Here is a 26,216-nt window from a genome sequence, read left to right on the forward strand (position 1 = left end):
CTCTCTCTCTCTCTCTCTCTCTCTATATATATATATATATATATATATATATATATATATGTATATATGTATATATATATATATATATGTATATATGTATATATATATATATATATGTCAAATGTTTGGACTTGACAACTATTTCAATGAAACCTCACCTCATTTCTGAACCAAGAGCGCCATCTAGTGGCCTCTGAAAAATCAGGACACTGCAGAACTGTTTCATGATGCCTCATCCACCCATCACTACTAAGTGGAAATATATATATATTTTCAAGGGGTACATACCTGAAAGACCACAGCTTTCAATCCATGATGTATATCAACACAAACGTCTGACTTGCACACACAAATACTGTGGTACATGAGGTGGTAATTCCTCAGGCTGTATTTACATTGCAGATAGTTTGGTGAGGACACACAAAACTCCCGACTGACATCTAATGGACGTGTCCACAGGGGAGTGTGTGCGTGCGCATGTGTGACACATGCTTGACGCGTACAGTTCCTCACTCCAAATTGCTTGCCCTCTACATACCCTTCAGTAAATCCTGCCATACATCCTGTAATCAATTTTCAAATGTTGCCTGCTACGGAAAGCAATTACGCGGCACATGTGTCCACTGTCAGGCAGCTGGCAGGGCTGCACTTGGAGATGCGCGCTCCCTGGTGACTACAGAGCATAGATCTAGAGCCGTGTCAGTTATAGGATGTTTCTGTTAGATCCTCCTGTTACACCACAGGCCCAGGCCGCCTGACGGACTGAGCGAGCCTCTGACAGCTATTGACAGCCCGCCTCTACTTCCCAGAAAGGGCAGAAGATAGAGAGGTCGAGGTGGGGGAAGGAGAAGCAAATCCCCCACTGCACACACTCGCAAGAGCTACCAAGGATTTTCTTTCTCCAGCTCCCGTGCTGCTGCTGCTGCTGTGCCAGGGCCAACATGACCTGCGTACAAGGCCTATTGAATACTTTCTTTTCCCAGCAGAACATAAATCACAACTGAAAAAAATCCATGACTACCTTGAAATTATGGAATAGTTTTGGGTGGCTGCAACACATCTTGTAAAAGTTGCACAAAAGTGAACACAAAAGAACAATTGCAAGAAAAGAATAAACAAGGACCTGCCTTGCGTCGACGCCCTTATAGAAATGACTTGTTCTGAGGCAGAATATTTTTCTGTTTACATTCTGCGCAGAGCACTGAAACTAGTTCCCAAAACAAATGCTTTAAATGAATCTCTGATGATTCCATTTGATATTCCAGTTGCGCAGCTCAAGACAGCCACACGACCCAGCGTACAAAAGTCAGGATAAAGTGCAGGATGAATGTCAACTTGCGTCTCACATTTCAGAGGGAATTGACTGATCCGGCTTTTAGCCACCCTCCGACCAGGAACCGAGGCAGGCACTTTAATGACTCGGAGGAAGGACGGGAGGCAGAGAGGAAGCAGAGGGGCATTTGCAGATGGACGAGGGTATTATTAGTGTCCATTTAATTCATTACATCAAGTCACATAACTCCAAGACAAGAACTCTCAGACCATTATTAAACTGACAGGTTGGAGGAAAGTCGGTGGAATTACAGATGAAGTGCGGCGACTAGTCGACGCAGTCGGCTACTACATTAGTCACAGACAGAAAAATGCGGCGATGCATCACAACGTCAGCGCTAGTTACATGTCATATGATGACTGGTCGTGAAGACTAGTCGACTATCAAAGTAGTCGTTGCACCCCTGAGTTGGACAGGTTCCATCGGGGTCTGCGATATAAGGCGGGATTCAGCAACTCAAAAGCATTTGTTCAAGGAAGATTGCTTTGTTGTGGAACACAAGGTGTGAAACACACACACTTGCCCACTTATGTACCACTCACCTGACCAAACCCCAATATTTAAATGACTGCGCAGCAACACTCTAACATTAAGACCACATGCCCACATCTTGTCGGTGAGGTTGGAGCCAGAGGACGATAGCTGACCCTTGAATATGGCTAAATTTAACATTCAGAATACATGTTTTGCTGGACTAAATCTCAACCTTTTATATTCCAGCTCACTGCTGCAGAGAGAACTGTGTGGTGGTGGCGGCTCTGTTGAGAGAGGGTGAGTAAGGGCATCTCACTACCAGAGAACACTGCTTCTCTTCATGAGGAGGTGAAAGAGTCAAAGGAAATTATCATCATCTCTCCTGGTTTATTTGGCAGATTTTCCAGGGACTGATCACAAATGTATCCATCTGCTGACCGAGGGAAAGAAGCTGTCAGATTCATGTACTAAACTATACCATACTCATGGCGATGACGCTTCTTCAAATAATCCTCTATTTCATAAAGACGCGATGAAAATGTGGGCACTGTTTCGTGAAGCCTCATCAACCCATCATGAGTGTGAGGTATCATAATGATAGAGCTGTCCTTCAGGAATCTCCAGGTCACGTTTGACATCAGTGGATAAGCATGATGCACTGATAACATACACAAATACTGCGCATGAATAGCTTGCGATGGGTAGATGAGGTATCATGAAACAGTGTTGTAGGATCGATGACAGTTAGACGGCACTCTTGGTTATAAAATGATGTGAGGTTTTATCGTATTAGCTGTTCAAGTCCCTTTTACAGCAGACAGTGCCATCTGGTGGCCTCCGAAAACCAGGACGCAGTTTCATCAACAGTTGTGGTTTGATGTTTTGCTGAGGTTGTGGATGGCTATGAATGGAGGAACTTATAATATGTGCAGGTTAATTCACTTTGTGGAGGTCTTTGTGGAAGGTAGCACAGGGTGGTGGATGGTATTCTGGAGGAAACCAGAATGAATATTGTAGCAAAATGCTGCATGTGATAGAGTACACAGCGCCATCTAGTGTGCCCTGATCATGAGGACCGTGCATCATGAAGCTTCGCCCATAAAATTCACATGCTCTTGCAGGGTCAACTGATGGACCTTCACCATTGTTTCATGAAACATTGTCCTTGTTTTCAAAGCTCAGAAGGTGATGCTCTCGGTTTGAAAGGAGCGGGAAGTTTCTTGGAAATAGTTGTTCAAATCCAAAGACTTTACAGCAGCAAGGGCCATCAATGAGGGCACCGTTTCATGAAGCCTCTGCACTGGAGGACAGACCAAACAAGGCTGACATACAATGCATTTTTAGCTTTGTTTGAGAGCCAGAAGAATCTTTGCATCAACCTCACTCAGTTGCACATTCCCACCATGACACACGGACATATCAGAAGAGAAATAAATGAATGAAGGGATGAGTGTATTTTAATGTGGCTGCAGTGTATTTGAATATTCCACCACACACTCACAGTAAACCTGACATTAATGTGCAAAAAAATGTGTGACAAAGTAGCAGGAGCTGTTTCTCTGTTCTCTGTTTCTCAGCCGTGTGTTATTGTTATAACAAACACAGAGCAAGCTGGAGGTGGCAAGTCATGAGAATACTGCAGCGGGACGAATCAATTGCACCACAGCCATTGTTATTCAGCATGAAATCTTCTGTACTTTAGTCTATGGCCGTGTACATAGCACTGAGATGCAAGGTTGAGGAGATCATCTGCTGAGGAGCCATACATATGCAAAGGACACAGTCATGAATTATTCATCAGATTTCATCTTGTCATTTAATATCTGCGTATTTGAAAATGAGCTCCAATCTTTACACGAGCACCATCACACGGAAATGATCTAGAGCAGGAAGGCGCGATGAGAAAGAGAAAATGGTCCTCCATCCTTCCACCAGACCTCACAGAGAGGAGCTGCAACCCCATGTGGAGCCAGTCTGGAAGCACTGTTGGACTTGATTCAGGGATCGGGGACCGACCAGTGGACCCTTCAGCCTCATCGAGCCAATCTCCAAATGAGAAATTTGACGAGAACTAAGTCGGGGATTTAATTCAGACCGGCACGGAGAGTGAGTGACATTTTGGCAGGAGGTTTCCGAGAAATCAATTGTACAATGCAAATGAACCTCCCACAACGTCCGTGCCTGTTATTTATTCACGCACTTTTGTCCTTACTGTGTACTGCCACTAACTCGGCTTCAGTTTTATTCAGCTCTTCAGACAATGGGCCACTGTTTTGACACTCATTAGAATTCATCATTCCTTCCCTGCTAAAGAGTGTGAATCAATTATGATTAATATTAAAAACCCCTTGCACTATTGCATAACAATGACATGTTCTTTCAGAAGGCACTATTTCTCGACTGTGAGACTGGCTAACTGTGAAAAACTCTGGATTCTGTGGATGTAAAGCTTCATGGAACAACGTCCTCAATTCCAAAAGGTCCAGCAGGTGGCGCTCTTAGTTTAAAAACTATGTGAAGTTTCATTGAAAAGTCAAAATTTACAGGAGAAGACAGTAAAATGGCTCAAGTTGGAAGCCATCAGGTTTAAGATTAGATCACTTGCATTGAAGAATGGGCTGATGGGATTCATGAAACAGTGTCCTCTTCTTCAGAGCAAGTAGGTGAGTGATGTGCAGTTTCATTTTTAGATTTTAGTACACAAAGTGCCATCTAGTGGGCTCAGAAAATGAGAATTCTGTTTCACGAAGCCTCACCAGCACATCACTACTTGCTGTGAAAGGTCTAATGGCCTCGGGACGTCCGGCCGGATGCGCGACTTCAGACCCGTGAGCAACACATGCATGAAGGTCACTTAGTTATTACGGCGTTTCTTTTGGGATTTTCCCAAAACATGGCAAAAACCACCAACCCACATCCACTTACACGATGCCAGGTATATATTATTTTGATCAGTCCACTGTGTTTCAATACGTCTGACATCATCATGCTGAAGACATAGTTCTCTTGTTCTAGCACTGGGCTATGGTCAACTATTTTTACTGGTTGTGTTTTTCACAATTCCTCGTCTTCAGGAACCTCTTCGTGAAAGTTGAACAAGGAGAGTCACCTGACAGGGTTGATGAGACAGAGGCCACTAGATGGCGCTCTTGGTTTAGAAACGAAGTGACGTGTCATTGAATGAGTTGTTCAAGTCCAAACTCTTTACAGCAGACAGTGCCACCTGGTGGCCTCTGAAAAACAGGACGCTGCTTCATGAAACCTTCAATGCTGTTTCATGAAACCATCACTAGTGAACACTGAAGCCATGAGACACATCAAAGTAAAAAGTGAAAATAGCAGCAACACAATAACAAAGCCAACACAGAAATAAATGTCACAGGGACTTGTCAGAGATATAAGCAGAACAGAAGCCAGCGACGACTTGACAAGCTGTTTTCCTTGCATCTTATTCACACCTCTAAATGAGAAGCCGTACGTATACAGCTCGATCTATGTCGGTGCAGCGACAACAGAGGGCAAAAGTTGCTCTCTCAACAAAGAGGGGAAACAAAAGCAGCGTTTGGCGCTGGGTGTGTTGTCACAACCTCAGAACGGATGTTTGGAGGAGCTATTGATGTGCCGTTATTTATGCAAAGAAGGACCACAGAGACGGCGCGTGGAGCGCTGGTGACCCACATTGCGCAGACTTGAAAGCGCTTCTTATGCTGCCAAGCTTGATGAGTTTAACTGGGGGCACCGACACAATGCCTTTCAGTCCACAATGTTTTTCTGCCGCAGAATTTCTGGGAGCGCAGGGCAGCCACGGGTTCGACGAGGGAGAAGGAAACCGCGTTTACACATTCTGTGTCACATTTAATATTGATGACAGTGATATTGATTTACCATTACTGGCCACAGGAGGCAGCATATGGACAGATCAACCGGCACAGAATTATAGTTCGAATGCAAACAAAACCATTTTCACTCAGAAGAACTGCACTGCAGTATGTCTCTGAACTGCCATGACTATTCTTCTTGAACTTTTCTAGTCCGACCTGAATGCCTACAACATTTACACTCTGTACCACTGTGTACTCCACTCTCTTGTGAACACACATCACCATCCCCCAAAACACCATGGGTTCACTGCTGCTGACACATTTGTCTCGTGCTTCTGTGCTCTCTGCAGGGCACCACAACCAGCATTCAGAGGAGGAAACCAAATATCCTCTCAAACCAGACGACATTTGAAACAACAGGAAAACCATCAGCGCTTAAAAGAGTCACTGGTTTTCAGTATCACGATGAAAACGTGCTTTCAGGCCAAGACCTCCGTGTTCATTAGGCAGAGGGTGTCAGGCATGATCACACAAGGGGCCAATATTCTGACCGCTGTCTGAGCTGCGGGCCAAGGGTGATCACACTCTGTTAATATAATAAAGTCACAGGAATCCTGAAGATGTCACTTTTATCTCAGATTTATAAAGTAGTGGAATAAGAATAATGACAATGCCATTTATGACGTTTAATGAAAATGAGTCAAATACAATTTGAATACAGGTCTGAGGCCATGGTTCTCGACCGGAATAAAGTGGGTTGCTCTCTCTGGGTCAGTGGAGAGTTCTTGCCCCAAGTGGTGGAGTTTAAGTATCTCAGGGTCTCGTTCTCGAGTGAGGGAAAAGGGGAGCGGGAGATTGATAGACGGGTTGGTGCAGCGGCAGCAGTGATGCGGTCGCTGTATCGGACCGTCAGCTCCGCTCTGACCTGGGAACGCCTCGGGATCCCCCGGGAAGAGCTGGAGGAGGTTTGTGCGGATCAGGAAGTTTGGGCTTCCTTGCTCCGAATGCTGCCTCCGTGACCCGACCCCGGATAAGCGGCAGAAGAAATGGAGCCAAATACATTTGAGATGAAAAAAGAATGATAGAAAAAAAGTAATTAACTCAATTTGAAAAATGCAGACAAATTTTGAAAGAAAAAAAAAACTCACTGAAAGCACATTGGAAGCCTTTGAATCTGAGGTATATATTGGCTTTTTTTGCTGTTTTGGTGTCAATAACTGTTGGTGAACTGGAGAAAACTGAATTGTTCTTGACCCTCACAAACCCTCAAAAGTTCTTCTACTGACTGAACTTATTCAGTCAGTAGAAACCGGGAAATCTTAGCACTTATGCTAAGATTTCCCGGTTAAAATCCAAAGAATCTCAATGATCGGGAGGTTATGAAAGACTGACAGATTGATTATTACTTAATCGTGATCATGCAATATGACAATATGAAACAGTAAAAAAAAACAATAGAGGGAGTGAGAGAGAACAAAATAAAAACAATAAAAACCAAGCAAATGTCAATTTACAGCAGTTTTACGTGAGCAAGAAGTATAAACTCATCTAACCTCTGGAAAATTACGTCTTCATGTTTGAAACGTTTAGGTCCTGTAGGTCATTTCAGATGCTGGTCTGAATGTTTTTCAATGTTACCAATGTTAACCCTGGTCCCAGAAAACACACTTCACACCAACACACAATTTAACCCCGGAGCTTTCATTCAAATGTTGGAAGAAAATGTCCCAATCTAGCGCCTGTTTTTCCAGCTTTGCTCTGGTTTGTCAGGACACTTGAGACTGCCGACTGACCCCGAGGACTATGGAGGTGACAACATGCTACAGCAGCACATTCTCCCATCTGACCTGAGCAGACTTTGACCTGCCCTCAATTCATCTTGCTTTAAGTAGCTCTCATTGTTAGTACACTGGGCTCACGCAACAAGGATGTAGTTCATTCAGTGTGGCCGTGAAAGACTTCAATCCTTGGGCAAAAACAGTGCTTCTTATATTCTGACTGATTTTCTACGATACTTAAGCCTGTACGATGAAAATGGACCACAAGGATGGTTGACGTTTACTTCCAACTACAGCATCCAGCATACACGCAGCCCTTTTTCTTGATGTTTAAATCCATGTTTCGCCCTTGATTTATTAACAGAGGACTGACTTGTCTTTACTTCTGAGAGAGGCAGCCTCACTGAGCTGACGGCATGAGAGAGCCGTACCTGCGTTGTGATGACAGACTTCTCTCTGAACTCAAGTCACAGGAACTCACTCACTTTTGTGCAGTCTGTCATCTCAATGAGCCACTTTCTGTCTCCTCTGTTAATTTGCTCTTCAACGCAGCATCTGTGAGCTTGGTTGATCGATAGCTGCAGAGCATCTATTGTCCTTGTCGCGTTGAAAAGCAGATCATTTTCAACATGGTTGGGTTTCTGTACATAGAAGAACGACAGACATTGTGCTCCATAACAATCAACTGTGCGCCTCTAAATGTCTGAAAATGAAGGCAAGCTGCAGCACTGTACCCATTTTTATGGAAGCAAAACAGCCAAGACTTGCATCATTTTTGGTGAAAATAAAATGAAAGGTTTTTTAAAAACAATAAACAATCTGAACAAATAGGGAGGACTGATTTCAAAGTTGCCATAGCTTGACAACAAACCACCAAAAACAACAGACAACACAGAAGGGGCTGAATGGCTGAGCACAGTATAAACATGGAGAGCTCCGCGTTTTCAGAGCTCAGTAGGTGGCGCTCTCATTTGAAAAATGATAAGAGATTGAAATGGTTGTTCCGAGCCCAAGATTCCAGAGATGAGAGTGCCATGTAATGGGCTCTAGAAACAAGGACACTGTTTCATGAAGCCTCATAAACCAATCACTAGTTGCAAGTGAATAGAATGACAGCAACCTCCATGAGAAGTGACAATGACATTTGTATTTGGCTGCCACTACTTCCAGTTTGAGGCATTAAGGAATGTTCAACTGGGAGAAAGTAAGGCCGTCGTCTCTTTAAGGGTCATGATTTCAAGACATCACAATGGAAATGACAGAAATTGATTTCTTTGAAGAATATTTACCAAAGATTCTAATGATGATTTCTCCCCCTCTCCCCCCTTATTATTTACCGGATCAACTTTTAACTGAAACACATTTGAAATACCCTTTTTCCAAAATGTTGATCAAGATTAGATTTAATTCAAATGAAATCAAGCACCGGAATATTAGCCACCTCCACTAAAGAAGGAAAACAGATCCAGTTCATCCATGAGCCGCAGAGGTCTCGAAGCTGCAGGTGCAGCGGTGCTGTCTGCACCATAGAAAGGCTGGAAAATGCATGAGGATCACTTGTAAACTAGTTTGGAAAACAGGCTCCAGCATGGAGACTGACTCTTGATAAAAACTGGGCAATGTTCTGACCTGAAATCATCAACTCCTCACATCTTGTAAAGCGCTCAACATGCTGTTTTCACCCGCCCATCCGAAGTTCCGACACCACAGCCGGTCTCAGCTGCTGCTTCTCGTCTCGTCTCCCGGAGATCGGCTCTGTGGGCAGAGCTGTGGACAGGTGGGCAGCACATTTGGAGCTTTAACGCCTGTGATGTCATCGGTTTGATGTGACCAAGCTCAATATTTAGGCAGCATGAGGCTCTTTAGCCTGTAGAAATCCATCCGTTGTATAAGCCGCATGGTTCAGACCACAAGAAAAAAGTAGCCGTTTATAGTCTGGAAATTCCAGTAATTTCATTGGTGTCAAATTATCATACATTTTGCAGTGGGCTCAGGTCTATGGGGGGCGCTGGACAGCTCTGGTCAGTGACACATATATGATGTATGAGCTCCAGTTTTCAGCTCCCTTTCGGCCACGGCCCAGAGAAGCAGCTGCACCGATCACAGCTTCTGGATCCATCAGTTCTGGGGATAAAAATAACATTGGAGAAAGAACTTGGGCCATGAATTCATACAGGAATTTATGTTCAGGGACGATCGTGTTTTCTCTTAATTTATTGTATTTTTCCTAGGAAACAACAAAGGTAAATAATAGAATGTGACATTCGTGGCAGTTTTTAAACAAACGTCTCACATTTTCCTGAGATTTAAAATGTGCTCCAGTAGATCAAAAAGCTGAGTTTGTTTTCAATCAACTTCCAGATAAAAAGATTACTCTCAGATATCTGAGCAGAGCTGAAGTGTCAGCAGTTTCTTTGTGATGCGAGTAGCGAGGCTGGGCTTGACGTTTGATCAGTCGAAGGCCATCACTTCCCTGTGGTTCGCAGATGAATTATAGTGCCATATCGCCCCTGCATGCTCTTCACACTCCTTTATAGAAACTACTTTTAAGTGACTCATCCGCCAAGATTTTCTGACAGATATAGAATGAACAGTGGGAGACCACGAAAGGTAGTGAAACATTTTTAATGGATTTGAAGCCATCCATCATATAGACCTTCTCATCCTGGATAACTCAAAGCAGTCTTGTTCAGCAGTGAAGGCACGAGGTAACACGATCACGGGAAGATAATGAGTACTACAGTGGCACGGTAGCTCATGAGATCATATCAATAATGAATCCCCGAGCTAACACCTAAATTGTAACCCACTCAATAAAACTAGGTTGTGGTACTGTCTCAACAACAGCAAGGTTCTTCAACATGCTCGGATTTAACCACGCCTCTATTTCTGTCCAAAAGCAAAGTGTGACTTGACAATGTCAGCGCTTCCTCTCTGTCTGTCAAGCAGGACTTATGAGGTAGTGATGCGTAGATGAGGTTTCATGACACAGTATTGAAGGGCTGATCAGGTTTCATGACACAGTGTTCTGGTTTTCAGAGGCCACCAGGTGGCACTGTCTTCTGTAAAATGTTTGGACTAATTCGATGAAACCTCACATCATTTCTAAAGCAAAAGCGCCATCTAGAGGCCTCTGAAAATGAGGACACTGTTTAGTCCCCCCTGTGGTACTGTTTCATGATGCCTCATCTACCCATCACTATTATAAGGTGGACCACCTCACACTCCAACACGTCTTCTCTACCATAAGCCCCACCCCTGCGGAGTCACCTCAACTCTACATGCAGTCAGCTACTCTACCACAAATGGGACAAAATGGAGAGAACCCTGGACAACATTTTCTGCCATGTTATAAAACCTTGATGGTGAGATCAGTTGTTTCGTAAAAGATCAATCTGTCGATCCATTCAGTTAGTCTCACAGTGAACCTGCTTCCATGTGACCCTCACCCTTCCATGAGCTCTCCATAGGTAGGCACCAGTGATGTCACCAGCCTGCATGAAGACGGGATGCTAAAGTATCCCTTCAGAACAAGACTGACAAATCAAAGGCGTCACTTGATCAACCTGCTCCACTTTGAATGAGAGCTATTCACCAGAGAAAATTGGGTTTAACACTTCATTCATGTTCCCTGCCAATGAGCTCTTCGTGCAGATCTTTGTTTCATGACACAAAAAAAAGCCTCTCTCCCATAGACAGTAGAAACGGATCCATCTAGCACTGAATCCAAAGCTACTAACCATAACCCTAAGTCAAACAAGAGGCAAAATACAGTCGGGTGAGGGAAAGGATGGATGACTTCTGTTATCACTTTGTTTTGAACTGAACTTCCTCGTGACTTCAGTAAAACACACAAGCCTCCCTCACAATCACAAAACATGGTCCTCAGAAGATACATTGACTAGTGACAACAGCACTTTTTTTCTCTTATTCAGCATTAGAACTAGGGTAGTGGTTATCGGCAGATTTCTGGCGATAGAATACGAGTCCTGATGCAGGAGTGGTGATACGGTAGATTGCGATATCTTGCAATCCTGTGAGTTCAGTAGTGTATTGTAATAATAGCCATCATTTTACGGGAAAAAAAATAAGATAATGCAGAATACTATTATATGTCAAGTTTGACTTCAGTTAAATTTCCGAGTCCGACAGAGAAATGACCCTTTAATCTACAAAATAACTCCAGTGTACAGAAAGAAAATGCTAATATAATGAAACACACCACAAATACAGCAGCATATCCAAGTACCTACGTATTAAACATTGATGTAGCTGACTTAAAATATCAAGACAATATCACTTAACAAGTATCACGATACTTCAGCAAAAACGTCAATTCAAGTATCACGATACCTGAGCATTTTGATATTTTTTTACACCCCTTATTAGAGTAACAGATGATCATATTGTTTTTGAGTTATCGTCCACATGTTTTTCATGTGACATCGGTCTTCATGACCACCAGGACACGGAGTGAGACTACAAGTCCACTATTGCCCACACCTAACGTATTATGTACGTACTACCTGAATGGTTGAAAGGCGGCAGGCAACAACACCAGGGAAACGGTCAGTCTTGCGCAGAAGGGCATCTGTCACGATGGTCCTCTCAGCACCATAGTACCGGGACTCAAATGTCTTGGAAGGTTAGATTCAGTTTAAACACACTGACACTACTCATCGCTAAAAGTTAAGTAGCACTTCATGGAACTACGTCCATTGACTTGATATGCTACCATTAACAATGAAGCCAATACCCAACGGTTCATCCGTAAACATTACTACGAAGCCACATCAGTTTGCAAATCACCAGAGGCCCGACTCACTTCCAGCCAAAGACTTGTCCCCATTATGGTTAGGAATGTTGAGCAGTAATTGTCAGACTGGGGAGCAATTGTCATGACAAACCATTAGAGCAGTCGGAGCACTGTGCTCTGTCACTGACCAACTTCCTGCATAGATTTTCTTTTCTTTTCTTTTAACTCACTTCAACAATGCGCAGATGTTACGTGGAAAAGGATAAGAACGTCTGTTTGGAATGCACAAGACATCGGTAACATCACAGGATCCATGTTTATTCAATATTAAATATGTTTTCGATCACGCTTCGAAAACAGTGCCAAGATGAAATGTGACTGGAACGACCTTCATATTTGCTCAAATCAATGTTGCATGCTGCCTCTGTGCTGTGAGCCCGCTCATTTCCACATCATCAGTGAGCCGGCGCCCTCAAGCCGAGTGTTCAAGTCAGAATTTTTTGTCTCGTAAACTGCATCTTCGTGAATTGCCTTTACCTCCAAGTAGGGGCCAAGTAGCCAGGGAGGAAAACGCAAGACGAAGGCAGGTTACCGGGAACTTCAGGCTGTAAAGCATCCTTCAGCCGAGCGTTTTTACTACTGCAGCCTCTGAATAGCAGGGTTGTGTGACATGTGCTTCCTCATTCATTTGTTGTTTTGGACTCAGAACACCTCTATAATGGACCACTGTTTATCAAGGTCGGTTGGAAAAGAGCTATCTTTGAAAAATGTTTGATTCTGAAGGTGTTGTGTCGATGAATTTGGCTTTAAGTCCGATCCAAACTTTCCCTCACTGATTCCCCGTGGGGCAACATTGTTGCCGGCCACGAGGGAAAATGGCATCTGAAGTGGAAGTTGAAGGCAAAAGTTCAGGGATCTGAACCACTGCAGCATCAGGCAGTGAGGATGGTGGTGAGGAGCCGAGCACGTGAGCAGATGTTTGATAACACCAGACTGTTTTCATGCAAGAGCTCTTCTTCACACGTCTTGTGTAGATATTTGGAGCTCTGCAACACTACTGCCACCTGCTGTCTGACTGAGCCAATTGGCTCAACAACATGGCGAGAACAAGAGATCAAAAGAACTGCATGAAGAAATGAGCAGCTTGGTGGAGGTGTGCATTCTATTGAGCGCCTTTCAAGAACAAAATAATGTGTTTTTTAGGAAAACAAAATGACCTTTTCAAATGACTGATCAACCTGGGTGGTGCAGAACAACAGGAACAAGACAAAATCTCATTCGCTGTGTTTGATGTTTGTGTCGTTTTTATTTGTTTTGAGATTGTGATGTGCATCACTTTTGGTGGAGGCAACACATAAAATCAGGGACAGTTTTATTAAGACCACAGCATGTGTGTGTTTCTTTGCTTGTACGATCTGTTTTCTTGTGTTGCACAAAGAAATCGAATTCTGTTCATGATAATGAATTGCCTTTATTGTTTACGTGTCAAACTCACTCTATGACGAGTGTAAATGAAGCCTTGTTTTCCGTGCAACGATTAATTTTACCGAGTCTTTTACCATCACAGACTCTTTCTACAGACGCAGCGGGAACATTGTCAACGATGCAACAGCACCCACTGTGTTCTAGTCCCCGAACATATGGCATGTGACCCACTTCAGATGGAAATAATAGGCCTGTTGTCAAAGTAATAAAACTGCCCACACCTCATACCTACCTTGGTCTTACTGCATGGGTTTTAATACTAAATATATTAGGCGTGCGCCAAAAATTTGGTGCACCGAAGCCGAATAGTGGAGCAATGACAAAATCGAAGAACCCATGCCACCGTTCTCAGATCTCATTGTAGATGTGTGGCAACACGATCCACCACTTCAGCACGGACGAAAACTTTTTTGTGTTTATTTATTTTCTTGCAGTGAACCACATCTCTGAATTTTGAATGTCGTTTTTTGACACTCAAAACTTGCTCGCCTGACTGAAAATGTGTTTTCCTGTAGCACTATTTTTAAGCTGCAGATATAGATTTTGTCCCACAGTTTGAACTTCCTGAGGTGATCCAACAGGGAGCTCGGATTGGTCAAATACTCACAAACCTTCCTGGCAACAGAACAGTGTGACAGTCGTCTGCACAATAACAATTCTTCGTGTAACCTCCACACAGCTTTTCAAGGCTTAAATTAGCTCCGATTTATTCATCTAGCTGAGTGAAATGTGCCACTAAGAGCAACCATGACCGCCGCTGGTTGTAAAATGCATTAATTGACTTTCCATCAGGAGACAATTGCATGAAGTGACGGAAAGGAAATATAAGCGGCGTGAAAGTAATACGTACTGAAATGTAACCGGAGCTGCACTGACATATGCCTCAGTGGAATTGCACAGTCAAATGTAACCTCAAACAGAAATGCCTTTGCTTCTCCTTCTAAACGGAGAGTATCATGGACAAGAGTGTACGGGGAGGTTGCTTGTGTCTTACAAAGGGAAGCACAAGGTCAAAATAGGAAAAGAAGTTTAAGGTTTGTCTGTCATTTCCAGCTTGGCATCAATAAAGTAAACCACAGCCTGCTTTCAAAGGTGAGCCCGTGTCCCCTTCTCCCAGTTATTTCACCGGTAATAATCCTCCTCACCTCAAGGAGAGGAGCTGTAGAACAGGAGGCTGCCTTGGCAGAGCGCTGGAATCCCGCTGAGTGATGAACAACGTCTCAAGATGGCAGGCAACAGTAATGAAATGCTCTACCTCCTGTATGTGACACATTGAAATGATGGGCCTTCCTGTCGCACTGATGGATTTGGCAGTGCAGCCGGAGATTACACACTGAAGTCACAGAAACACAAATTCAACGGCCCAATAATAGATACCGCGAAACATGCACATTTTAAAGCTGTATTACAACTGTATTATCATTGTATTATTTAAGTTGTTTTCATTGAAATGTAGGCGTGAAGGTTTGCCACGGATGAAGGAGGGCATCTTTTTATATTCACTTTATTGACTTAACAGATCACAGGATGATATTAATGGGACTGTTTATTTATTATTCTTACCATTTTTCACAAGTGTGTGTGCATGTTTACGTTTGTGTCTAGTTGAGCCTCGTATATGGGGACCATTTCTCTCCTTGAGAAAACCTTCTCTCACAGTAGGGACCATTGGGCTGGACCCCACAAATCCAAGCCCCAATTTGAGGCTGAAGACAAAAAGATAACAGAGTGGGAAAGGGTGAGGGCGATGAGAGGACCCCGCAAAACTCAAAAACCTGTATGTGCCTTGTACAGCGTTTACTTGAGAGGACTACTTCTCGGAAACATACTTTCTTGCTGGACCTCACAAGGTTAAAGATCAAAGGATTAAAACATCAAATGAACTACATCATAATAATAGCATGTGAGTCTGGTTAAGCTCAGCGTCTGTCACTCCCCAGTGCTGGTGACGGCTCAATAACAAGGTAACCACTACTCCTTGTTCTCCCAGTTTAGATCATTTGCAACTGTTGTTTTTCAACCCTTCGGCTTTCTCAAGCTTCCAAACAGACTCTCATTTCATTGTGCGTGCATGTGCACCACACACCAAGGCTAAGCTGCCACCTCAAGTCGCAACACAAGACGTCAAACAGCGACTCCTCCGCTCCCTGCCGTTGACATTTAAGTCTCCTGGAGTCCATTTTGAGCAAAAGACTTGTATTATGACAAATGTGGCCTTTTGAAGAAGCCTTAGACCACAGACATGTGCGACATGGTAACATTTATCCAAATTGAATCGCAACGTTTCTCAAAGCAAAACTACGGATATGACATTTCTCCCAACCGTCGGGTGTGAGGAGACACAAGTCACAGCGTCCGGTCCGGGCACATGATCCTCATGACTCACACGGGGTTTTCAGAACCAAAGGTTCAACACTATACTTCATTGACTTGGATCTAATATGCGGTTTGTTTTCTTCAGTGAATGGATGTCTGATCCTGGTTCTTTTGCTGTCTGCAGTCACTTTTCTGATTTCCATACAGCCCTGAGGTCTCTCCTCATTACTCTAGCAAGTGATGGACTGCTTCAATTTATTCCAGAGTCTGCACACGGAACTTAAGGACCTCGCTGTGCATCTGGTGCTGGCATTTGCTGACCTCTTTGGATTTCTTTTTTTTACTCAAACTTCTGTCTGTTCAGGTCCATTCGTGCACATTAAACTTCATCTTAGACTCAAACTCACTGCTATTTCAACCCTTTCATAATCGTACTGGGTCACGTTGGACTTTGGCTCCTTTGTATTAAACCAATTACACTACAAATAGCGGCACTCGTACGACAAAACTCACCTCACACTGTGGTGATGCTTAGCCATGTAAACAGGATTTAAGCCTAGCCACTAAAAAAACGCAGGAAAACAGGTTGACTAAAAATGCAAACTTGGCCGACTTAGCTTTTGTTGGAAATGCACAAGATTTCCAACAAAAAGAACCAAACTGCAATGGCTACTGTCTTGAGTCCAGTCAAATGTTTGACCCCCCTTTAACGCGTCACACTAGGGCTGCACCGATCGATCGGCCCGACAATTTATCGGTGCCAATATCGGCATTCATGATGTCTTCATGATCCGCCGATCAAATGGCAAATTTAAGCCGATTTTTTTTGTATGATTTATTAATTATGATAAGATGCTATTTATATTTACACATGATGGAAGATGCGTCTTTTTTACAGAGCAAGTTAAGTCAGTCGGTGACATGCCGCGTCGGGAGGGGAATGGGCTGGGGCGGGCTTATGGGCTGGGGGCGGGGCTTTGGACGCCCTGTTTCATAGTCCTAGCTAACAGCCAGCTTCAAACTGCCAGAAGTGCGAAATGTAAAACAGTACAGTTTTAGATCAGTAATAGAGGGTTTTCACGGCGTGTCGGAAGCCGCCATGTTGGAGACACTCACCGCTCAGCACAGAGCGGTACCGAAGGCGATTCTGCAGCGTTTCCTTGAAAAATTGTGAATTACGGTCGTGTTTCGGATCGTACGAATCGTTCCGATCATGAAAAACATTTGGAATTTTATTGACTTCCGAAAGTTATGACAAATCAAGGAGAACAACGCCAAAGTTGTCGGAAGAAAGGAGTCGCTTGTGGTTCACGAAGCTGAAGCAGGACCTCCGTGGCGAAACTGTGGATGACATCCGAATATTGTGCTCATTAAAAAAAGAAAACATATAGCCAAAATGACTGTCAATTTGCATTGCATTGCCATGGAAGAGAATACACATTGTCAGAGCATGTTTATTGATGCCAACCCACACAGTTTTCAGAACGTTCCCTTAAAAAGCTATTTCTCTCTCTCTCACACACACACACATGCGCACACTCATCAAAATGTTTAAATACGTCTCATTCTCATATAAGGTGCAAATGTCGTCGATGACTCGGCATAACAGTTCCCTGACCCATCCGCACACCATCTGGTTATACGCCTCTGAACTCCAGTGACAGTTCAGGTGCTCGGCGGTGGATGGAAGAGGCGAAAAAACAGGTCATTGACGATATCAGGATGCGTCACCGACGGCAGAATGTCTGGATCGTCGTTCAGCCGCGACGAGGGAGCCAACTCGTACAGGTCTGCACCACCAATAAAGCTCAACTTTTCCAAGTGTCGGGCATTTTCATTCATCAAGTCCCTCTCTGTATGTCCTGTCACTCCCAACTCCTTTCGACGAGCCTTTCTGTGTTTTTTTTTCCATGGCACTCCATTCACAGCCTACGTGGATGTTTACAAAGAGTATCTCCAACATGGCGGCTTCCGGGTTGGATGGCGCGGTCATGACGCGCCGTGAAAACCCTCTATACTGGAGATTGAAGTGGATGAAAAGCTCGGCGTGTGTATAACCTGATCATTTCTGCATGTGTAAGTCAAGCTTGTTTTCACGTGAATATGAAATATGTATGCAGAAGTGCAGCGCGGTCTTTGCTGGCGTGATGGTTTGTCTCTACCATCTCATTCCTGCCAGGGTTGGCAGTGAAAGTAACTACTTAAAACTAATTCCACAGAAAAATGGGTCAAACAAGCAAATCAATTGGAAAAAACTATCAGGCCTTTGCATTATCAAAACAAGAGCGCTGTATCACACTGTAACACTGGGTGAGGATACAGCTCCAGGTCGGTACAAAGAGCACACAACCAAGTTCCGTCACCATGTGATCCAAACTCTAATAAAAATCTAATTCTAAACAAAATCAAATTGAACATGAGAAGAAAAAGCCAAGAGCTAAAACAAAATCATTTGCCGATGCTGCGTGGGCAGAGGCAACTGTGAGCAAGCAAAGATTCCACACAGGCCCACAAGGTTGCCATGAGTGTGCTGCGGTTGAGTAAGCCTCAGCGGGCCTGGCCCCAAACAACTCTGGGATTGTATCAAAAGCCAAATTGTGTTTCAACAGAGAAAACTTTTGGCATACAAAGAAGGCCGAGCAACTTTGCCTTGGGCACTGCAGGGATAGAGGAGGTAGACGGTCGCTACTTGACAAGACAGCGCATGAATGTACAATCAAATACGGCTCTTCAGACATTGCTATCAGGTTTTATGTCGAGCTGTCAGGACCTGCAAGTCAACAGAGGGAAGATAAAAGAAGAAGACGTCTCTTCCATCATTCTCCAAGTGATCGAGATCAAACACAAATGAGTGTGCAACAAATTGGTGGCATCGCGTTCCAAACCGCAGCTCAGCTAACTCAGTAGACACTCAGCTGTCTGAACCTTTTCAAAATTATTTTTTATGAATGAACTTTTCTCATGTGAAGTCTTCTCTTATACAGAGTAGAAGTGTGACCAGTTTGGACGTAACTGTTGTTCATGAGAATCTTAAAACTAACTTTACACATAAAAAAGAAGAAGAAAGAAAAATTAATGTTTTTCAAAATTCTATACATATTTCACTTTATTGAAGTGAAAATAGTTCAGTCACAACTGAAGGCAGGACCCGGCAGTTTTAGGTTTGGAGCGAGAAGTCCATTCATCATGTCCGGTCCTCCAGCACTCGTCTCTCCCACTGGTCCTGCTGCACCCCACCTTGGATCAACTGAGACCATGTTTGAACAGCTCACCCAAAGGCCAGAAGCATCAGCTCTAAGTTATACACCAATCCACTCAGCTCTTCACCTTCTCTAAATCACATGGGTTGCGCTCCAAATGGGTCAAGAATGGGCACCTCTTGGACAGCTTTGAATTTTAGGTAACTCCACGTGGTCACACTTTTTAGGTGAAATAACTGTTATTTGTTTGACTCGCAACACAGAGACAGACGGCCATTAAACTACTAACTTCTAACTAGAGGGGCGTCGCACCAGAAATGGAAACATGACAAACTGGATGTCCGTTTTTCTTTTTTTTTTTTTACAAGTTTATGATCATTAGAGCCTGGATAGTGCCCTAACTCTAGTGCCATCATGCTGGTTTCCTAGAAAAAGGAGTTTCTTCCTGTTAATTTTGCTGAATTACATTGAAATGGCTTCGCCATCACAGGCCCCATATTTGTCTTTTGGGCACAATCTCCTCTATTTATCCACATCTGACAAATCAAGATCCTAAATTTGATTGACAGGAAGAAATCGTTCACACGTTTGCATTGAGATATGAGCATTTAAGATGATACCTCTGAATCAACGCCTTCAATGTCCCCTACTCGCCCTGCATGTAAAGCTATGGCAGAGGCAAACAGCAGCTCTGCACTTGTCGTCTGTCTGTCGTCCACTTTTGCCGGCTATTCACTATATAATACTGTGATTTCATTTGTGTTCAATAACCGGACATGTAAACAAACCAAAGCCTGGTGAAATGGCATGAAACCATGTGATGAAAAGTCCAACCAGCAACAGAACCAGGTGCAAGTCATGTCCATCAAATGTACAATCCCCCCCAAAAAAGAAAAAAAAATACCTTTGATGCAAACAGTTGAGAACATTGGAAAAGCTGTATGTCATGAATAATATAAATATCCTAAAACATTTTCTTTTTAATAAATAAACGCTAAAGAAGATAAGTAAAGTGTGAATGTGAGTATCACCATAAAATGTTGAAATTAATGTTAAAAACTGTTTCAACAGCTCCATCACTTTCTTGATCTATCATTTTGTCAACAGACCTGACTCACTCAGGCAAACTCAACCCACAATCTGCATTAAAATGGGATATACGCAACGTTCAGCTTAAATGTGTTACATAAAGAATTGAAACACGCTACATGGCAAGGCACTGACATTCACAGCAACTTTGTATGTACGTGTCATATAGTTGTCAACGTTGCTATCTTGCTGTCATCACTGGGTTTCTGGGCCAAATTTCACGATCAACGATCAGTCTCGAATCCTGTCGTGATATGTTGTTTGTTTTGCTGAACGATCCCCACCAACGGTAACAACCACCACAAGCCCAACTCACTGATCCTTTTAGAGGAGTATTTTCCTTTATAAGTGTGCGCACCGTAGCGTCATGAAAGTCTGAACTGACTCACTATATCAATGCAAAAAAAAAGAAGATCACAGTATTAATGACAGTGTTACCAACTCACCCCAGAGACTTTATCTTATTACATTTCCGTGGAGAATCCACTGCTCACCATATTCCCCAGTGTGGGCCTCCCGCAGGGAGCCTATCCAGACAAAAGCAACGACGGTATAACTTCGGGGCTCATGCCAGAGATGGTGATATTAAAAGATACCCCACTCCGTCAAGACAATGTGGGATGAAGACTCGCGGCGCTCAGAGCTCCACTTGATTGAATCTTCTGACTGAGATAGATGAAGAGTGTCGGAGGCGTCCCTCCATGATTTAGCACCTTCCTGAGTGCCCACACTCGCCGGGCCCTGATTGCCGTCCTCTACGATTAGGTAGGATGGAGGGAGGCTCTGGTTTCCACCCAGCAGAGATTCCATCACTGAAACAACAGTAGCTTCGGAGGAATGTCCTCAGAACGGTGCACGCAAAGGTCCGAGTCAGAAAAGCTCTAGTCAGGCCGTGCAGGGCTGAATGATATGGACGAATTTCGTACCTTCAGGTTTCATGCTAGATGTCGTGATGTTGATACATGAGTCGCTGACTTTTTAATTTTTCATAAAAATAATCAGTGGTCATACATTTTAGCATAAACTAAATTTACTCTTTATAAATACACAAAGCAATTCATGTGTAATAATGAGGTGCAACCTAGGTTTCAGTGAATGCACAACTTAATTTACTGAGATTTTAAAAAGTCGTTTTTACTCTTTATAAAACAAGAAACGTAATGCATGCATGAACAACTTCTGTCAGTAACAGTTTGGGGTGAAATTATTTAAGAGATTCCCAACCTGCGTCATCAAGACGCAGCACAAGAAAAACCATCAGGATCTGGAATGAAAAAACCAACCACTTTCAGGACGACCCTTGATCATATCGACGCAATAATTCTGCGTTCACAACCTGAGAGGAGCGATTCTGAGCTGCGACACTTTAGTTAGCATTGAGTGGCTAACCTTACGTGGAGCTTGTATGAGTTCAGGGTATTTGCTTCAATTCCTTGTTTGATTTGGGTCTGAAAGTTGTGTTTGCTGCAGATATAAAATGTGTCATTTTGATGGGCTGCTCTGCTGAGCGTGTCCCTGAACACATCCGCGAGGACTTCAAAGGACGCAAACAAGCTGTTTACGTGGCTTCAAGAAACAAAGTATGCGGTTGCCCACTGTTTTAGCTGTGCATCAAAGGACACCTTGGATCTTTGGATCTGTGCATATAGAGATACAGGAACGATATACGTACATGGTTGAGCTCTAGCATATTAGATGCAATGGTGCCACTGTGTTTTGCTAGTTCCACCTTAACTCTGACTTGATGCTAATATAACATTTGTTTTTCAAAATATGATACAATTGCTACTACTACTACTACCACTACTATTACTACTACTGCAGATATAGAGGACTGTGGTTCCCAAACTGAAGATTTGGCACAGAATCATTTTTTAAATTCTACTTTTTGAAAGCCTTGGCAAAAAAAGGAAACATTTGAGATTTAATTTTGACTCACCCCGCAACTGTGTTCACTCCATTATGAGTTCAATGCTGAATAATCCACAATTTTTACCAACCCTGAGCATTTGCTGGTATCATTTTCTACAGCACATCGCTTTTATCATTTCCTCAATATCTGTTCTGAATATACAGTTTCATTTAAATGTAAATCTGGGCAGTCAAGCTGTGCGCTTCGTAACCCTCGGAAGGCTGGCGAGAGGGTTCATTCTGCAGAAATGACCGTTTACTTTGTTTTCAGACTGAACTATGATCAAATCCAATGATGAGAAAGTGCATGGTTCTCCACAGCACTCGCCGATGCTGGGACTTTCCCAGCATAGGGCGAGTGTTCCGCAGTTCCTGTCAACCTGAATTGGACTCTGAATGTCATCGCAAGCTCACTGTCAGTCGATCAAGGAGTACTCCTCATTTTTAAGGTAGACCCTTAAGGATATACGTCCAGCCAGTTAACACACTCTGGTACACCGTCTTCAGCCGACAAAAAAATCCTGGGGTGAACCCCGAAGTGGAATATGTTAGTCCTCTGGAATGCCAAAATATACCCCCAAAAATAATGTATGTTCCATTTCCAGCGGTTGATATGGAACTGAGCTGCATTTCTTTTAAAGCTGAATATTTTTGTACTAAGAAAAATAATGTTCACTCAGGCGTTTAAGAATCACATTGTGTTCCTACAGCAACAAAAAAATGTTCATCCAATTAATGTCAACAGAAAATGCCTTATTTCCATGACTAAAAAAATCTGTACACAGCTAAAGAGTTGGTCTTCGGTATTTAAAGGGTCTTTTCCCTGAAGTTACCTGGAGCAGAACAACCTTTTTAATCTCATCTCCAAAAACGTTCTCACCTTACGTGAACACAAGCCGCCGAGAGGGTGCAGATTTGTTTGAATCTTTCATGGCTTTTTCAGCGCACTGCCTGTTTCATACTGAAGCACCTATAGCTCAGCGCTACGAGCTACATATGTATATCACACAGATTTAATTGGCACCGGGGGTTGACAGCCTTAACCTCCCCAGTGTGCCGTTTCATCTCGCAGAAATTATTGGTCTGCTGCTGACCATTATCTTTGTCCTTCCTGCTGTCATTGCTGCTATCTTTGGTAAGTACTGTAACAATCCTCACATCAGCCACGTCAGTGGCTCTTCACACAGCCAACATATAATAATATAATATTTGGGGCAGAGTTTAGTTTTCTTCGTTTTCCCTGTGCTCGTGTGTGTATAGTGCAGTCACACCTTTTGAAATAAAAATGAGATTTTTCCAAGGTTTCTTATGGATGCACCGAGTACTCGTGCTCATAAAATAGCCACGAAATACATGAATGCCAGTTTATGACATTTTGTGTTTTGTACTGCGGTGCAACTGGTGACATACTGAGGAATGTTGTTCAAATAACATACAATGTACATGGAAAAATGGTTCATGTGTAATGGCGTAAGGACACTGTATCTGTACCAGTGAGTACTCAAATGCAAGTATTTATATACTCCTCATTTTGGGAAAAATAAATGGTATCGGTGCATCCTTGATGATAATATTTGAAGTGTGTATGAAACATATATACGCATGCAACTCTGTTTATTTCAGTCATGTCTCAGCCAAATGTGTCTGGTTACTACGAAAGGAAGCTCTAGATTTCATCACTTTCCTTTCACGATCCCAACAGAAGAGCACATTCTTTCAACTGCTCACATTCAGTTCACTTCAGACACTTGAGAAATGCAAGAGTAGAGGTTTGCTGTAGGAAGTCAATTACTATGCCTTTGTCATCACGGCTGATGAAAGAATCTGCAAGATCTCCAGACACGTACAGTGTTTGATAAAAGCTTAGACAACAGCAGCCAGTTGAGAATCAGCGTACAGTACGTTCAGCGGAGCTGTCACGGCTCGACAATTTTGGGGGGAAAGAAAATACAACCATCTGACAGAGGTGACGTCGGTGACTACAGAGAAGCCAGCGTGGCATGTTAGTACTGTGAAATCCATGCAACTGTGTTCTGTACAAGAGCGGCGTTGGGACGTGCAAGAAGTGTTTGCTTTTCAGTTGTCTTCTTTGTGAGCATCTCATTTCAGAGCACACAGAACACGTTCCCTTGACAGCTTGAAAACTACTGCGGTCAGTTAAAAACAAACCGCGTCTTTTACTATTCATAGAACTGGCGGGTACAATCCAACAATTTCTCCACTCTGAGTCCAGAAATCGTTTCTTGCGAAGCGTGGCCATGAATAAAAATGGTCCTCACCCCAAAACACTTGCATATTGGAATCAATAACGCTTGGATTCTCTACAATGAAAAGGACTTGGGAAGATAAATGTTGATGATGGCGCTCGTCCTTTCTGCAACACAACCAAGATGGCCTCTACTATGAAGAGATATCACTGTTCAAGAAAACAAATATTGTTCCAAAGTGTCTTTTGTTGTGTCCTAATTGTAAACGCAATGTTTTTTTTTGTTTATTTTACATTAGTGTGCAGTAATATTTGTGTGTAAATGTATGTCATTTCTTGCAGAAACATAGCTCACTTTAGCTCATTCGCTTCTTCACTTTTATTACAACGTAAGCAACAAAAAGGCCAGTGAGAAAGCAGGGTTTGAGTATGAAGCAAGAGCATTTATTGCCCATGAACCCAGTGTTGTAAGAGGCTTCAGGTACACCGGATTTATAGACCGTTCTCATACAACCGCACATCTGTTCCCATCCCATCCAGAGCAGCACAATCGCCTCCTCAGAGAAGCCTCCCAAAAACTGCACCAAGAGGGAGCTGCTGACAGGCAGCGAGGGGCTGCAGCACAAAGAGCGCTGTCAAGCCTGTTGCACAAGTGCGGAACACCGGAGACACTTGCTGTGTGTGGAGCGGTTTCTCTGTGGCAACTGTGAATCAACGGCTACAACAAGGACATAGTCAGGCGTTTGGACGGATACACACCACCTCTTTATTCCAATGAGACACTTCCGTTTTGAGAGCGAGCAGCAAACAAACGCACGACGGCGAAAGATGCATTAGAGGCGGTGCGTAAAGGCGGAGGTGGCGCACGCCGGCGATGAAACAAGGGAAAAGAAAGTGGCCATGTTGCGTGGAGGTTGCGCTTACCTTTAGAGACCACTGGCAGGGCTCCGTGGAGCAGCAGCAGGAGTCCAGTTAGGAACAGACTAGCTCCGTGCGCCCGCGCGTCCATACCGAGGCAGAGTCCAAGTCCACGGTCGGACTCGCCGAGGTCTCTCCCGCGCACACCAAGAAAAGTTCCTCCGTCTCAGCGGTCAGGGGCGCAGTTTGCCGGCTCAAGGAAACAAAGACAGGTGGAGCCCGTGAGGACGGGAGCATCTTCACTTTTAGCTGGGAGTGTGCGGCGGTGAGTGCGCCGGGGAGAGGGTCCCCTCCTCCTCCTCCGGCTCCATCCTCTCCGAGCCTGACCAGACCGACCAATCGCGGCGAGGAGACGCGCACGGAGAGAGAGAGAGCGAGAGAGAGAGAGAGGCGATGATGTTGACGTCCCCCGACACCAAACGCTGGACGGCTGTGGAAAAGAATCCGCGTGGAATTGAGGGAAAAGTAAACACCTGCAGCCGCAACGTTAAATGAACACAAATTGGTTACACGTGTGCGGTTAATTTATTAATTAATTCAGTATATCCACTACATGGTTCCAGAACGATGCTCTTATGAAATAATAAGAAAATTCATTTCCATTTCTGCAAGTTAAATGCGGTTTTTGGTCAAGTTTGTTGTATTGTAGATTGCAGTTTTATATGTATTATTTGTTTGTACGCACCTGATAAAAAGATTCAGAGGTACAGATGGTCACCTGCACGCAGCCCTGGAGGTGACCGGCATGTGTTGGTTTGTTTTAGCCGACATCACAGTTATCTGAGATACCTGTTATCTCAAGATAATTAGTATTTCGATATCATTTTTATCTCAAGAAACGATGACTTCCTTTAACCACCATGTCTCCCATGGCTTCCTCACTGTCCGTCAACGTTGTCAGTCACTGTCTGCAAGTCTGTGCGCTTTTG

General features: G+C 43.5%; 1 protein-coding gene across 1 annotated transcript in view; it reads right to left on the reverse strand.

Annotated features, from left to right (window-relative positions):
- Positions 1–25,613, reverse strand: part of unc5db (unc-5 netrin receptor Db) — a 72,111-nt gene extending 46,498 nt beyond the window's left edge. The window contains exon 1 of the mRNA XM_053871530.1: positions 25,294–25,613. Coding sequence (XP_053727505.1) covers positions 25,294–25,378 — 85 coding nt within the window. The 5' untranslated portion in view covers positions 25,379–25,613. The remainder of the gene's footprint in view (positions 1–25,293) is intronic.
- Between the last annotated feature and the right edge of the window lie 603 nt (positions 25,614–26,216).

The sequence above is a fragment of the Synchiropus splendidus genome, chromosome 7 (genome assembly GCF_027744825.2).
Source record: "Synchiropus splendidus isolate RoL2022-P1 chromosome 7, RoL_Sspl_1.0, whole genome shotgun sequence".
Taxonomy (NCBI): Eukaryota; Metazoa; Chordata; class Actinopteri; order Syngnathiformes; family Callionymidae; genus Synchiropus; species Synchiropus splendidus.